This window comes from Macrotis lagotis, chromosome 1, assembly GCF_037893015.1.
Source record: "Macrotis lagotis isolate mMagLag1 chromosome 1, bilby.v1.9.chrom.fasta, whole genome shotgun sequence".
Lineage (NCBI taxonomy): Eukaryota > Metazoa > Chordata > Mammalia > Peramelemorphia > Peramelidae > Macrotis > Macrotis lagotis.
This window is the reverse complement of record NC_133658.1, coordinates 520,053,932-520,071,634: the sequence shown is the minus strand read 5'-3', so window position 1 is coordinate 520,071,634 and position 17,703 is coordinate 520,053,932. Positions and strand designations below refer to the sequence as shown.

Sequence of the window (17,703 nt, the reverse complement as noted above, 5' to 3'; positions counted from 1 at the left end):
GAGAAGCTTTTAACTTCAGACTTTATGAAAATAGAAGAATATTTTCCACATTTAAAAAAATATTTTGTTAGTCTCTTGCGTAGGGACAGTTTCATAGGTAATGCCATATCTAAGGGGACTACCCAACAGTGATCCTTTCCTCAAAATATTCACTCTACTTTCTGCCATTACTTTAGCTTTTGAAAGATTCTCACTATTAAGAGAGAATATCTCCCTGGTTCACAAAGTCCTGTTTGACTCACAGAGGAAGATGAGTCAGTAAGGGATGTAGCTTATTGAGTTCAGCAACCAAGCATGATAGAGCTGAAAGGATTTGTTGAGCTCATAGGATCTTAGAATCATAGATTTAGAAAATGAATGAAAATCTGAAGTCATTTAACTAAACTCCCTACCCCCCACCCCTTCATTTTACAGATTTTAGGATTTAAATGACTTCCTAAAGGTCACATAATTAGTTTAGCTGAGTCAGGACTAGACCATCTTTTTACTCACAATTTAGTAGCACTCTATCCCTCATGCCATGATGGCTCTTTATGAAGGATCTCTGGAGATCGTTCTCCTCCCACTCCCAACATGCCAGCCATTTGGCATATGATGTAATTAAGGATTATGTCTTGGGTCTCTAGCTTAACAAGAAATTGCAAAATTTCATTAATTGTTTTTTTATTGTTTATTTATATATATATATCTTTCTTTTTTCTTCTGATCTCTTCAGCAATTCATACCATTGCCCATCTCTTTAATGTGGAGTGGTTAGTGAATGCGAAAACCAAAATTAACACTGATAATTATTCAATTGCCCTCTCTGAATTTGAAGATAACCCATCTCGTAATGAAACTTACATTAATTTTGTTGAAAAGAAATATGAGGTAAGCATACTTTTGCCCTGACCAGTGTTCAGGAGTCTAGTTTGTTGGTACTGAGTTTGGGGTTCCAGATTATATACTACTTAGGCCAAAAATTTTTTTAAAAAGAGTCTCATTTTTTATTACCTCAGGGACAAGATTGGAATATGGTAAAGACTCAGAAGAACTAGAAACCTTTGTAGGTTGAATGACTACTAGGGAGAGTATGTATGGCTAGTGGTGGTAGGGAGAGACATTCTGTAGTCAGAGGAGGCAATGACTTATGTGGCTTCCACCTACACATTGTTAGCTCTATTTACTCCACAACTTACTCCCCAGTATCTTAGAGCTAGCCTTTTTACTTGTTGATTTTCATGGAATAGAAAAAGATTGGCTTACTTTTGTTTGTTTTCCATCATTATTCAAAAAAAAAAACCTCAACAAAACCCCCAAACTAATATATTAAACAATTCTTATAGATGCAGTGAGGGTTTAAAAGAAAGTTCTTCTTTCCTCCATTCTAGATGGCCCTGGATGCTTAAGGTCTTTAACAGTTCTCAGTTTGACTGAGACAACATTCAGTAATTGAGGCTATGTAAGAAAGCAAAAAGACAGAGAATGATCTCTTTAACCTAGTCAGAAAGGAAGAAAGGAAGAAAGGAAGAAAGGAAGGAAGGAAGGAAGGAAGGAAGGAAGGAAGGAAGGAAGGAAGGAAGGGAGGGAGGGAGGGAGGGAGGGAGGGAGGGAGGGAGGGAGGGAGGGAAGAAGAGAAATATAGAGAGAGGAAGAGACAGAGAAAGAGAGGGAAAAAGGAAGGAAGGAGGGAAGAAGGAAGGAAGGAAAGAAGAAAGGAAGCAAGAAAACAAACAAGCAGGGAGGGAGGGAGGGAGGGAAGAAGAGAAATATATAGAGAGGAAGAGACAGAAAAAGAGAGGGGAAAAGGAAGGAAGGAGGGAAGAAGAAAGGAAGGAAAGAAGAAAGGAAGCAAGAAAACAAACAAGCAGGAAGGAAGGAAGGAAGAAAGAAAGAAAGAGAGAGAGAGAGAGAGAGAGAGAGAGAGAGAGAGAGAGAGAGAGAGAGAGAGAGAGAGAGAGAAAGAAAGAGAGAAAGAAAGAAAGAGAAAGAAACAAAAAGGGAGAAAGACTAATGAAGGCAGGCAGGCAGGCAGGCAGGCAGGCAGGCAGGCAGGAAGGCAGGCAGGCAGGAAAGAAGGAAGGAAGGAAGGTTTTTTACTCCAGAACAGAACTGACCAAAATTGAAAGATCAAAATGTAGCTCTTTGCTTCAAATCAAGATAAAGTGGGAGAGAAAATATATCAGCTGCCTCCAGGGCATATTTTTTTCATTAACTCTAGATAAAAAGATTTGCATCTTAGCTACAGAAGTATTTTTCTCTTCTATTTTCTTACCCTGCTCACCTCTTCCCTTCTTCCAGTCATCTCTCCTTCCTTTTTCCTTCTTATTCATTTTTTGTTCTTTTTTCTTTCTCTCTTCCTCTTTCTATTCTTTCCTTCCTTCCTTCCTTCCTTCCTTCCTTCCTTCCTTCCTTCCTTTCTTTTTTATATCAGTGTCTTAAAAAAAAGGAGAAAAAGTGGAGAATGGTCTTAGTAGTATATAACTTTTGACCACCCCCAAGTGATAGTTTTCATTTGCAGCTGCCTCCCTATTACCATTGCTAACACACATGGTTTTGTTCTATTTTTATAGAACCCTAAAGGTGCCCTGTATGTGGCATTCACTTACTTAGCCGGCCTCACTGGAGTTGTTATTACATTGTGCCTCATACTAATCATAACATCCTCTACCAAAACAATCCGGAGGTCTTATTTTGAAGTTTTCTGGTTCACTCATCACCTTTTTGTTATTTTCTTCATTGGCCTCGCCATCCATGGAGCTGGGTGAGTAATGAACTCTAGCAAGTGTCTGAGAATTACTGGTTTGAATATTTATGATAAGGGATGATACAAGAACCTCTGAGTTCCAAACATAATGTGATGTGGGGTTGGCACAAAAGTGAACTTGATTTATAGAAGACTGGAAAGAGAACTGGGCATTATTTTGAATCCTCATTTTGATACTGACTAGCTATGTGATCATGGACAAGTAACTTATCCTTGATGAGTCTCAATTTATCATCTATAAAATGTAGATAGAGGTGGCATGGTACAAGAAGTAGAATGCTAGACTTAGAATAAGAAAGACCTGGGTTAAAATTCCACCTCTAGGGGTGGCTAGGTGGCACAGTGGATAAAGCACTGGCCCTGGAGTCAGGAATACCTGGGTTCAAATCCGGCTCAGACACTTAATTACATAGCTGTGGCCTTGGGCAAGCCACTTAACCCCATTTGTGTTGCAAAATCCTAAAAAACAAAAAACCAAACAAAAAAAGAAATTCCAACTCTAATATTGGTTGTGATCTTGAGGATGTTCTTTAATTTCTATGTAGTTTTAACAACTCTAGCATTTATCTACTAAATAAAAGATATGTTAAGATAGGAGCATTTGGGTGGTGTAGTGAATAGAATGCTGGGCTTAGAATCAGAAGGACCTGAGCTCAAATCTGGCATCAGACATGTACTAGGGAAAGTCACTTAACTCTATTTGCCTTAATTTCCTCATCTGCAAAATGAGCTGGAGAAGGAAATGACAAACTACTCCAGCATCTTTATCAAGAAAACCTCAAATAAGGTCACAAAGAATTGAACACCACTGAAACAACTGCACAACAATAACTACATTGGTAAATACTTTCAAAGGTGGAAATTTCCCTAAATTCATGAAATCACATACTTCAGACACACAAACACACACACAATAGGGCTAACAAAACTTATCCTATCCACTTATCAGGGTTTTGAGGGATATACTTTGTAGTCTTTAAAGTGCCATATAAATAAGATTATTATTGATGAAGAATGAAATTTAATTTTAACACATTAAACAATTACTATGCACAAAAGCACTCTACAAGTTACTAAGCATACAAAGATGAAAAATAAAAAAAATTCCCTTCTCTCCCCTTATAGTCTATCAGCAATTCAGTTTCTGATTTATTCCTTATCATATCTTATACATATGGAGGTTGCTTATTTCAAACTTAACCACATAACTGGGTAAGTCAGCCTTTTTGTAACTTAGCAAGAAGAGTATTGGTTGGGAGTCTAGGAAACAATGACTGTGTTCCCTTTGTCTTTTTCATTAGGAAGTTAGGTTTAGAGTGTAAATAGTGGCTGTGGGTCAATGAGTTTGATTTATTATTAGAAGCCCTCTTTCCTATAAACTTCCTTTTCCCCTTCTTTAAACTCATGTTTTTCACTGAGAACCACCTGCTCACCTACAGAGAAAGGCAGTCAGCCTGGAACCACCACAATAGGTGGCTATTGTGACATTATAGGAGGATGGGAAAAGAGCATGTCTTCTTTGCTTCTTTACAAAGACAGATGGATTCTGCAGAAAGTCTGTATAGAACAAGCCTTTGAATCTAACTATACCTCTTGACCCAGGGTGTGGAAAGGAGAAGGTGTGGAAAACAAGGGAGAAAGGGTTAGGAATGTGAGGATTAGACAATTATTTCCTATGTGCTCCCTAGCTAAGGGAGCTAAGGTAAAGCTGCCTCAAAGTGGAAAAGGCTATTTAACCAGTGAATGAGTTCCACATTATTGAAAGTCTTAGATAGAATAGATCCATACCTAAATATTAGAGATAGAATGGACATTAAAGACTATTGAGATATTTTGCAGATGAGTAAATTTAGACCTGAGCAGGGGGGCATAGTGGTTGGAAGTGTCTTTCCCAAGGTAACACAGCTATTTAGAGTTAAATCAGGTTTAGAAGTAAAGCTTTCCTTATGCTCTTTTAATTACAGAGTCTAGAAGTGGTGTTGATTGATCACTCATCTGGAATGTCATAGAAAGAATTCCTTGTTCAGATATGAGTTAGACTAAATGAACTCTTAGGTCCCTTGTAAAGGAATGTCTAAGTATGTTCTCCCCTCTATACCTTAGAAGTAGCATTACTAGATAGCCTTCAGGGATATACAGAGACTTAAAAACAATCTCCTTATAATTGGGAATATTGAAGGAAACAAATTTCATAATCAATTCTTCTTTATTACCCAATTTTGGAACCTGAGGGTTATCCCCAGCTTTTCATGCTCCCTCAACTCTCATTTTCAAACAATGGCCGAGTATTTTTTTTCAGTGTCTCAATAGTATCTTCAGCACCCATCTCCTTCCCTCCACTCACACAGTCACCATCCTGTACAGAATTTATCATGCCTCGCCTAAGGCTACTGATCTAGCCTGCTAATTTTTTCCCCCTACATCCCTCTTCTCTAATTCATTCTCCACACAGCTACTCAAGGAATAGTCTTAAACCATAGATCTGACCATACCATTCCTGTTCAAAAAAACTCTATTAATTCCCTATTGCCTGATCATATAATAAAATCTTTCATTTAAATCACTTTTTGATCTGTTCCAGTCTACATTTATGAGTTTATTGCCTATTTCTCCCTTCTGTACTCTTTACAAACTGACATACTGATGGTCCCTCTTACAGAATATCCAACCTTCTATTTCTATATCTTTGACCAATCTGTCTTCCATGCCTGAGATATACTCATTTTAGTTACATTAGCATCTTAGTTTGCCTAGTTTCCTTCAAAACTCAATTCAAGAACACCTCCTACATGAAATTTTTCATAATTTTCCTTAACTGCTATACCTTCCTCAAAATATTATCACAATATCTACCATGGTTTGCCTTTTTTTCACTCTTCTGCTGAGGAAATTCCTCTTTACAACAGATCAGCACTTGCTTTGAAATGTATAATCTTATGTGTTTGAAGCATTGGGAAAATAAGTGATTTTTACCCCCAGGACTACAGAGCCAATACATCTCAGATGCTGGTCTTGAACCCAGGTCTTCCTAACTCTGAGACTAACTTGATACTACACCATGCTGCCTTTCTTAAAATACAGTAGGCATTAAATAAATGCTTGGTTTATTGTTCAATTGATGGTATAGAAGCAAAAAGAGCTGGAAATAAAGACAAATATGAATTTATTTTATTTGTTTGCATATTTATTTATCTACATAAATGATGGATCCCAGTGTGATAGAATGAATCTTTACTTTCTTTATCTGAATCTTAATCAAGGTTCCATTACTTATTAGGTATGTGATATTGGACATTTTGCTTAACCTCTCTCTCCTCAATTTCCTCCCTCATAAAACGGTACAATGATATCTACATTGCCTATGTCATAAGATTGCTGTGGAGATCAAAAGGGATAATATAGCTGAAAGTGCTCTGTAAACTGTTATGCTCTATTCAGATATAAATTATTGTCGATGTTGATGATGATGGTGATGATGATGATAAACTAGCAGTCAAACTTGCAGTCTCTTTAATGGCAGGACACCATAGCCATTGCCTGGTTTTGATCTTTTATCAGACCCTGCTTTTTGATTCCAACCAGATTTCTCCTTCAGTTTATCAGTTCCCTTTTAAAGACCCTGAGGTTAGCTGTCCCCTTCAAATGTCTTCCCAACTAAAGTGAAACTTATCTTTATTTCAAGCTCTGGTTGCCACTTGTGCTTACTAGTTACAAGGTATTGGTCTAGTTACAAGGTAATTGTACTAATTGGGGGATACAAATAGGAAAAAAAGAGAAAGTTCCTGATTTCAAGCAGCTTACATTTAAATGGAGAGATGAAAGCCCAGGGTGGTAGTGCTCAGTGAAATGGGAAGTCACAAGGGTACAATGAGTCACAAAAAGAAATGCCCATATGGGAAATGTCTTTTTTAATATATAAGGGAAGCAAAATCTAGAAAAGGTCAAGAAATTGGTCAAGGTCACACAACTAATTAATGGTCTTCAAATGAAATGTTCATCTAATGAATAGAGTGATTAATTTAAATTATTAATTAATTAATTAAAAGTATTAATTTAAATTTCCCAAAGCAAAATATTATAAAGGCTTCTCTTTCAAAAACATTACTACTAAAAACCAAGGCACCATGAACCCTAGGGATTCAGCTTTTCACAGACCTCAAGACTGAGAGATTGCTTGGGGTTGGCTATTTCTATAAATGTTTTTAAAGAGTATATTATAAAAAGTTGAACTTTTCATTTCCTTAAAGTTTTATGTCCTTCAATTAATCCCAATATTTCAGATTAAGTTTTATGTTAATTTTTATAAGAAGATCAGACCCTTTTGAATAGACTTAGAAATAATATAAGTCACCGAGGCTATTGTTTATCTATTATTTAAAAAGAAAAAAATTATTTTAAGGAAATAAAACTAACAGGGAAGGGAAAAACTTATTTCCTCCTTAAGTAAAAGATTTGTTTTATTTTGCAATCTACCATAAGTAACATATTTCTAGATATTTCTAGTGCCACAGTACATATTTTTCCTACTGATGAAGTATGTATCATTTCCCCTTTTGCTAATCTATCTTTTGCAAAATCTGATTATTTTGCTAACTAAAATTTGGGGGTTCTAAAGTTATAAAAATATATGAAATATATTTCTTGAAAATATAGTCATATTTAAAATGTATTCAAAATGACTGGAAACAAAATTCATAACTTCTCTACTAATTAATCTGATTCTTCTTTTTTTCATTTCTGTATCTCCTCCTCTCCCCCCCCCCCCCACAACAGGAGGATTGTTCGTGGACAGAAAGATGAATCTCTGCTTATTCACAATCCAGAATTATGTCATAAAAACATCTCCTTTTGGGGAACTCCAGGAAACTGTCCCATCCCTCAATTTGCTGGCAATCCTCCTATGGTACAACACATTTTGTCTTCATTACCATCTTATCAATGACAAGTGTTATTGTTCATTCTCCACTTATTTCTAAGATGACCAATGACATCACAAGGTGATGACTTGAAAATGACCATCTATAGTGAAGTGTTGTTATTACATCAGAGAATATGCATACATGCAACTGAATTTCTTCCTGCTGATGCAATGAAACTTGTTAATTTAGATATTATTTTTGTCTAAAGACCTAACTAGAAAGACAAGCATTTAGCATACCAAAACCTGGCATACCAAAAAGAAATCTTTGCTGCCAAACCAGTCCATGATTTTGCAATATATTTCCAATAACTAAATAGCCACTTATATACCTGAATAAAACATCATTTTAAAAAGTGTAATTCTCCCTTCCAGCTCAGGGTCACAATAACATAGCTCATTCACTCTTTTATTCTGTGCTGAGATAATTCTAGGCCTAAATTGAGAGAAGTGAAAATATCCTGGTCCAGTCACTTCCTCTGCATCTTTCATACCAGAACCAGAAAGCTGACAGTATGAACTACTCAGGGTCATTCCTGAATGAGCCAGGGAAACCCACATGAAGACTACTAGTCCAGTCCTTGACTAAGGCCATGAAGCTATATTTTCATTAGGTTTCATTGGACCTAAACATTATAACAATGATGACATTTTTCCCTTTCTCAAGATAAATCCTTCAAAAGCTTCAATAGTCTATTCTACTTTACAAACAGGAAGCAGCAGTTGTAGTAAAATTTGAAATTGAGAAATCAGGGTTCAAAGGAAAGCTCTATGATTTTGGCTAGTTTTTTACCTTCACCTCTCTGACCCTTAGTCTCCTATAGAAAAATGAAGAAGTTCAACTAGGTGGTTTCAAAATCCCTTTCTTACATTCTACAAATGCACTGTAGAAATGTTATCTCATCTGGTCCCTAAAACAATTCTTTCCCTCAGATGCTATGATTATTTCCATTTTACAGCTGAGGAAGCCAAGTGACAATGATTAAGTGACTAGCCTAGAATCAGACAAATTTGGAGCCAGATTTAAATTTTTAAGATCTTCCTGACTCCAAGTCCAGTGCTCTATGTACTGCACCACTCAACTGCTTTTCCCACAAATAAAAATGAATTGCTACACTGCATATAGACATTAAGAGGAAAATTTGCAGTCATCCATGGATCATATGAAGGACATAATTCCTTGATGACAGAATCCAGGCCCAAAGACTACAGAGTAGCATTCCATATTGTAAGGATATTAAAGAGAAAAAACAAAGTTCTTTTCTTTTTTTCGTTTCTCTTCTCATACTCACAGAGATAGATGGAACTCACTTTGTAGAAACCCTAAAGTTTTGACCAGGAGAAGTAAGGAAATTTTCCTGGTATAGTATTCTAAAGTCATGTAATCTTAAATGAAAGTGGGTATTTAAAATATAATTTACTCATTTACTGAGCTTCATAGTGAATAATCCAAGTCATAGAGTCAGCCATTGAATGACAGAGTTGGACCCAGGTCTGCTGACTCTAAGTCTCACTTACACCTACAACTTCTATAATGTGGAATAGAGCATGGACTCCTGAAAACACATGCAATAAAACTTTTCTGGGATTATTATAAGGAAATGATTCTCTACAGAAGTTCCTTGGTCTTCTAGGCACTTTGTCCCACAACTATTGAAACCAAAACCAAGTAAACAAACTCTAAACCCTGAGACTCTATAAGTTTTTTTTTCTTGATTTGAGATTTTTTTGGTTTATTTTTTCTTTATCTTTCTTGATTTAACTTTTTTATTTTTTTATTTTTAGAAGATCATGGTATTTTAAAGCTAAAAGAGACTGTAAATATCTAATCCAGGGTTCTTCATTTTATAAATGAGGAAATTGAAATTTAGATTGAAGCTACAACTTGCTCATGCAAGTAGTACTAAAGTAGTAAAGTAAAGTAAATAGTAGAGTAAAGTAAAGTAAATAGTAGAGTGAGAATTCCAACCCAGTCTTCCACTCCTAAATTTAATGCTTTTGCTTTCATATCAGTCTGGGTAATATCATTTAACAGGGATCTATTGCCCCTTCAGTAAATACAACCTCTTGAGGGGACCCAGGATGGACGTACTTCATATCTAATTCCATTCATAAGTCAATAGTGATACTGAGGGTAAAGTATATTAGAGTATCCTGAACCAGAGAGGCTTTAGGGAATTCAATTCAATTCACTGCAATACATTTTTATTGAATTTTTACTGTAATCAAGTCTTTGTGCTTGGTGCTGTCAGAAAAAGCTATCATTGTTACTCAGAATTTGCTCCAATTAAAGAAGCATATTACATAATTCTCAAATCTGGCTTGTTATTAAGGTAACAGTTACAATATTGCAGCAGATAAAGTCTTGCAATCCTAGTATTGATTCTGTGGCAGTTGTAAAGCAACTGCTATGTTGCATTAAATAGATGGTGTGGTTGAAATGCTAGTCTTTAGGGAAATACTCCTATAACCAACTTAGTTTCCAGTATAATTGTTGCAATTGCAATTGTGACATGGAGGAAATTCCATTTTTCTATGGAGTTATGCTTGTTAAGTTTCATGTTTGATGGAGTTCCTCAATTTAGGTTGAGAAAACCCTTATTTTAAATGTGAACTGTTTAAGTCAAATCATATAGTGATTCAGGCTATATTAACATCAAGAATTCATTGATTAAGGAAACTAGGTGGTTACTAGGTGTTTTAACAAATAAAGTAATTGCTCTGGAGTTCCAGTGGCTGCTAAGTGGGGCAGTAGGTAGAGCACCAGGAGGAGAGTTGGGAAGATCTGAGTTCAAATCCAACTTCAGATGCTTACTATCTGTGTGATCCTGGGCAATTCACTTAATCCTGTTTGCCTCAGTTTTCTTGAAAAAGGAATAGCAATTTATTCTAACATCTTTACCAAGAAAACTCCAAAAGGGCTCACAAAGAGTCAGACATGACTGAAAAATAAAAGAACAACCATAACAACAACTTGGAATTAGGAAGATCTGAATTCAAATCCTGCCTTAAACATTTATTGCGTGACCCTGGACAAATCACTTAACCTCTTTCTGCCTCAGTCTCCTCATCAGTAAAATGAGAGTGATAATAGTAACTGCCTCCCAGTTGTTGAATCAAATGAGATAAAATGAAAGAATACATCAAAATGCTTTGCAAAATGGTTAAATTACCAGGGTGTCCTTAAAGATATTTATAATCTTCTAGTCTCTTTATGCCTCACTCCCATCCTCATCTTTGCTCTTTTAACAGACTTGGAAATGGATTGTGGGTCCTATGTTCCTGTATCTTTGTGAGAGATTGGTGCGGTTTTGGAGGTCACAGCAGAAGGTTGTCATCACTAAGGTAATCTCTGAGATATTTTAAAGTCTTTTGGTAATTGTTTCTAAAACATTTGGAACATGAGTGGTCAGAACATCTTAAGGGCATTGTTGCCATATCCATCCATGTGTTCTGTATTATCTGCCCCTGACTTTTAGTTACTTATTCTGTTTTGGTAGTTTTCAGGACATTTAATGACACAGATCTAAAGAGTAGACCTACAGTTCATCTGGGTACAGTTGCTTGATGATCAAATATAAAGGACATAGGAAATCCTCCTTCCCCTGTCTTCTGCTGTTGCCAAATTGAATTTTTGAAGAAATAAAGCAGAGCATAATAGACTTGTTATCTGGCATCCTGTTAATTGTAACCCTTCTCCCTAGCACCAAGCACTTGTCTGTGACTATAGTTGCAAAATTGCAACAATGAAAATCTATTTTCCATTTTCAGAGTTCCAAAAATTCACTTTTGGGTTTCATAATGAAATCTCATCATTCTTAGAGAGAAAAGAATAGCTATTTTTTAGTTGCAATTCATTTCTGAAATGAATTCTGACAATGTAACCATGTAAGGAAGAGAATTATATCAATTTTTTAGATTATTATGAATCATATATTCATTTTATTCATTTCATGTGGGTTAGAATAAAATTTGTTCTATTCCTCTTATTATGTGATTATGCATTATTATGTTGAATGCTTAGATAGGATCTTGAACCCTTTTACCCACATCTGAAGACAACTAGACAAGAACTTGGTTGTGATGTTCCCAGAGCAATCTCTGGGTGGGGGCAAAGTGACCTAAAACAATCATTTAGAGAACTATCTCCCAAGATAGAATCTAGATCACATGAAGCTATGCTTTACCCATTTATGTCAGAGTATTTAACTTTCTTAAAACAGAAGTATTAGGGGCAGCTAGGTGGTGCAGTGGATAGAACACCAGCCTTGGAGTTAGGAGGACCTTAATTCAAATTTGATCTCAGACACTTAATAATTACCTAGTAGTATGTTGTTGGGCAAATCACTTAACCCCATTGCCTTATTTAAAACATAGAAGTATTAATACTAGCAAGTTATTTTACACTGACTAAATAGCCTTTCACTCTTACAAATTTCAACATTTATATTTCTTTTTACTAATTGTTGGTAGAATGAGAGGACTTTTGAATCATCAAAGAAAGACTTACTGTTTCTATTAAGCATGTTGTATTTTATTCTGGTTCTTTGAAAAATAACTATCTCTTTATGAGTATAGTGTATAAATGGTATGTCTTTATTAATCAGAATATTTGGTTAATTGAGCACAATATCCAGATCATGATAGACAAATATATATATACATATATATGTATATGTATATGTACATATATGCATAATATATATGTGTGTTCCATGAAGTCTGCCTTTTAAATTCAGTTCTGCTTGATAAATAAGCCCAAGGAAATTTATAGCATTCCCCTCCCCAACACATACACAGCTATATTCTGCAAGTTGTATTATTCCCTTATTAATTTAGATTAGCATAAAGTAAAATTTGTTCTTATTTTTTTTTTTGTTTTAGGTTTTTGCAAGGCAAATGGGGTTAAGTGGCTTGCCCAAGGCCTCACAGCTAGGTAATTTTTAAGTGTCTGAGGCTGGATTTGAACCCGGGTACTCCTGACTCCAGGGCCGGTGCTTTATCCACTGTGCCACCTAGCTGCCCCTGTTCTTATTTATTTTGGTCTTATCCAACACTTTGAAATACTTCTGGGATTTTCTTGGCTAAGAAACTGGAGGGGTTTGTCATTTTCTTCTCTTGCTCTTTTTTACAGATAAGGAACTAAGGTAACTAGGGTTAAGTGACTTACCCTGGGTCACCAGATTTAAACTTAGAAAGATGAGTCTTTCTGACTCCAGATGCACTCTATCCACTGTACCACCTAGCTGCACCTGAAAGCAACAAAACTGAACCTTATCATCTCAGTTCTTTATAGAGATGCTTCACTGGGTTGTGATTTAATGTTATGCCTTGAGCCTTTATAAAAGACTATTAAAAGAATCATACAATCAAATGTATTTCTCTATCTTACTTTTGAGATTAGGATTTAGCTCATCTTTGCCACTAAGAGTCATTTCTTTCCTTCTAAGGGTTTTCTCTAAAGTTAAATTATTTACAAGATCCTTTCCAACCATAACATTCTCTTTATCTAAGATGTTGTCCACTCTGCTACCTGATGTCCTTCATATAAGTTCTCATATTTTATCACTACAAATGAATTTAGGTACTTTATTTTTCCTAACAGAAACTCTATAAGGGGGCAGCTAGGTGGCGCAGTGTATAGAGTACCGGCCTTGGAGTCAGGAGTACCCGAGTTCAAATCCGACCTCAGACACTAAATAATTACCTAGCTGTGTGGCCTTGGGCAAGCCACTTAACCCCATTGCCTTGCAAAAAAAAAGAAGAAAGAAAGAAAGAAATACTCTACAAGACAGAATGTCTTCCCCTCCCCCCTACAAGACAGAATGTCTTCCCCTCCCCCCAACCTTTTTTTTCTGTCCTATCTACAGTAAAAAAACAAAACAAAACAAAACAAAGTTCAGTGCCCAGTTGAACTGGGCAAATACAGCTAATGTGTGATGGACATAAGTTCATATATTTTTATTCATTCATTCAAGGCATAAAATCCTCTGGAAGTAATTTTGTAACCCAGCTTCATTCATTCATTCAAGAAGCATTTGTTGAATACTATGTGCTGAATTGAGTACTGGGGCAAATGAAACAATCCCTGTCTGCAAGGAGTTTACATTCCATTTATTCACACAGGTGGTCACTCATCCTTTCAAAACCATTGAACTACAGATGAAGAAAAAGGGTTTTAAGATGGAGGTGGGACAATATATTTTTGTCAAATGCCCCAAATTGTCAAATTTAGAATGGCACCCTTTCACACTGACCTCAGCCCCTGAGGAAGACTTCTTCAGTATTCATATCCGTATAGTTGGGGACTGGACAGAAGGTCTTTTTAAAGCTTGTGGATGTGACAAGACAGAATTTCAGGAAGCCTGGAAATTACCCAAGTAAGTATAAAGCTCATACTATAAGGAAAACCTGTCAAAGAAAAGTAAAATTTTAAAAAACCACTGATTTTGAGCAAATGTCATATCTCCTCCCTAACTCTTAGGACCTTTGACTCTAGACTTTGTTGCTATGAAGAGATTCTTCAGTAAATATTGAAGTATCTATGTGTCCTCTGCCTCCTTTTGTGTGGATATATTTTTGTAAACTTTTTGTGTATATAATTTTAATATATTTTCATTTAATTAATTAAATATTTCCCAATTACAAGTAAAAAATTAATATTCATTTTTAGAAATTTGGATTTTCAAATTCTCTCCCTCATTGCTTTCCTCTCCCACCCCTTGAGAAGACAAGCAGTATGATATTTATTTTATATGTGAAGTCTATATATATAAACCTATTTCTGTATTAGCTACATTGCAAAAGAAAATACTGTGTGTATGTATGCTTATGTTTTGTGTGAGGTATGAAAATATTTGATGTTTACTTTTACTATCAAAAGTCCTCATTTTACTCTGCAGAAAAGATTTTTAGGCTCATAAAATCTGGAGCATAAAAATCAGAAAGGGACTTCAGTCATATCCTACTTAGTTGTCTTTATTTTAGGAGGAAACTGAGGCTTAGAGAGATGAACTACTACTAACTTATCTATGGTCCTAAGGATAGCACATAACAATAACTCACACTTATAGAATGTGTTTATGGATTTTTTTCAGAATGTCTTTAAATTTAACAGGAGCAAGATGAACATGCTAAACTGTTCACACTGAGTAGATAAAATTAGAGAGAGAGAGAGAGAGAGAGAGAGAGAGAGAGAGAGATTCATTTTCTATACTGAGAAGTGCTTAAAATTGATTGAAATTTTCCTTGACTTTTGAAACCAGAGCTGCTAATAATTTAGTTATTCAAAAACTCTAATCATTAGATTCCAATTGAACCAATAGTTCTTTTGTGGAAATTAATGTGTCTTACTTTCTCACATTTATTTGATTTATTTCACTTACTCCAAACATGAATACTACCTCATTATGGTTGTGTCCAACTCCATAGGGTGGCAGTAGATGGACCCTTTGGCACTGCTAGTGAGGATGTATTCAGCTATGAAGTAGTTATGCTGGTGGGAGCTGGTATTGGAGTCACACCATTTGCGTCTATTCTCAAGTCTGTCTGGTACAAATACTGCAATGATTCAACCAGACTAAAACTCAAAAAGGTAAGTCCTCTCTTATGAAATGATAATCTTATCTTTAACAACATTTATATATATATACGTAAAACACATTTTCCTCTCCCCTTAATAGTTAGCCATTTGGGGGGGGGGGTCTTTTTAAACTTAAAAAAAGAGAAAAAACACAGTTCCATAAAACTAATCAATATTTCAATATCTGACAATATATAAATTATTCCATATCCATAGTTCCCCACTTCTGCAGTGAGAGGAAAGCACATATTTCTCAATTCTTATCTAAGGTCAAGCTTTAATAATTATTCAGCTTTTAGTGAATGTTTTTCTTTAAAACTGGGAGGCAGTGCTCTTTCCATTTAGATTGTCATAATCATGTACATTGTTTCCCTAGTCTGTTTCCTTCCTTCTGTATGTCTACTCATAGTTCTCTCAATTATTTATATTACTTGTTTCTTGTGATAAAATAATATCCCATTTGATTACTTGTCACAATTTGTTTCCCCAACTGATAGGTCTCAATTTTAAGAAGTCCTGTGATGGCTATCATTTCTTTTACACCTAGGAAAAAATCTAGGGAGAATAAAAATGAGAGGACTATAGACAGGGATATATAATACATGCATATGTATTTATATGTTTATATAAATACAAATGTATGTAAAATGACTTGTTAATAGTTATGTTCTTCCCAGTGTTACTAAAAAAATGAAAGATGACTATTTTCTATTATATTTACTTTCCATCTTCAATAATAGTTATAGTTACAATCATCTTTACTGAATCCATAAACCAATGTGCTCACTCCTTAAGAAGGAGAATCCTAAGGAGTGCTTTTACTTGGGGGCCACTCCTGCTGCTACTCTTTTCTATGTATAGGCTAAAAGAAGAGAACATGATTGCATACATTTACTCATATGTGGATCTGTTGAGTGGTCTCTCCTCTATTCCCAATCCCCAGTAAAATTAATCCTAGAAGGTGGGACTTTGTTTACCCAGCAAGCATAATGCCTGGGAGAGAAATTTTTTGGGGGATAGCAGTTGATGCAAATAAAAAGAAGATTTTTGTGCAAGTTAAATATTTCTCATAGGTCTACATTTGAACTCAGAGGAAAATCAGTTAGTCGCTGTCAATTTCATTCTTCTATTTTTACCTCCAATTTTTTGGTAAGAATGAAGAGTTAGGGAAAAAAAGGATTTTTTTCTGGTGACTTACTAACTCCTAGGCCTAGCAACCAAAAAATTAAACTTATTTGTAAATATGTATTCTTATGAAAAGCAGATTTATGAAAGGAGGAAGGATGTTTAGAAGACAGTGGGGATCATGGGAGGGGAAGGGGAAATTATTAAATGAAAGAGGATACAGTGTAAAAATAGTCATATGAAAATTTGCTGGATCTTATAGTTTTCTAAAGGCTTTAAAAATAATAAATAATAACCATCTCTGAGCAATCCCTTTCCCACCCATTGAATATTCGTTGCAACAAAGGAAAACGTATTTGGCAGCATTCCACATCCATGGTCCCTCACCTCTCTACCAAGAGGAAGGCTATGTATTTCATAATCTATTCTCTTTTTTTTGAATTTTATAGTTTTCCCCCAATCTTACTTCCCTCCCCCACCCCCCACAGAAGGCAGTCTGATAGTCCTTTACATTGTTTCCATGCTGTACATTGATCAAAATTGAATGTGTTGAGAGAGAAATCATATCCTTAAGGAAAAAATTTAAAAGAGATAGCAAAATTACATGATAAGATAACTTTTTTAAAAATTAAAGTTAATAGTCTTTGGTCTTTCTTTTAACTCTACAATTTTTTCTTTGGCTATAGATAGTATTTTCCATTGCAGATACCCTAAAATTATTCCTGATTATTGCACTGATGAAATGAGCAAATCTATTAAGATTGATCATAAACCTCACATTGCTGTTATGGTGTACAATGTTCTTCTGGTTCTGCTCATCTCACTCACTATCAGTTCATGCAAATCCTTCCAGACTTCTCCAAATTCCCATCACTTCTGGGTTTCTAATAGAACAATAATGTACCATAATGTACATATACTACAATTTGTTCAACCATTTCCCAGTTGATGGACATTCACTTAATTTCCAATTCTTTGCCACTACAAACAGAGCTGCTCTATCACAAACAGAGTTGCTGTATAATCTATTCTTAAAACCAATAGAGGCCATTGCCATTTGTCTGAATTCAACTTATGTTTTAATATTTTCATCACAGTGTTGTCACCACTGTTTATTTTTTATTGTTTCTACTTTGTTGTGGATAACTTCATAAAAATTTCATTGAATTCTTGATATTTATCATTTCTTATGATATAATATTTATATTCTTTTTTCCTGGTTTTTGCAAGGCAATAGGGTGAAGTGACTTGCCCCAGGTTACAGAGCTAGATAATTATTAAGTGTCTGAGGTCATGTTTGAACTCAGATCCTCCTGACTCCAAGACTGGTGC

The 17,703-nt window shown here is 35.3% G+C and overlaps 1 protein-coding gene across 1 annotated transcript in view; it reads left to right on the top strand.

The window, feature by feature from the left end:
- CYBB (cytochrome b-245 beta chain) overlaps window positions 1–17,703 on the top strand; it is a 42,236-nt gene that overhangs the window by 12,216 nt on the left and 12,317 nt on the right. The window contains exons 5-10 of the mRNA XM_074214196.1: window positions 716–870; window positions 2,553–2,743; window positions 7,520–7,649; window positions 10,917–11,009; window positions 13,791–14,044; window positions 15,096–15,258. Coding sequence (XP_074070297.1) covers window positions 716–870; window positions 2,553–2,743; window positions 7,520–7,649; window positions 10,917–11,009; window positions 13,791–14,044; window positions 15,096–15,258 — 986 coding nt within the window. The remainder of the gene's footprint in view (window positions 1–715; window positions 871–2,552; window positions 2,744–7,519; window positions 7,650–10,916; window positions 11,010–13,790; window positions 14,045–15,095; window positions 15,259–17,703) is intronic.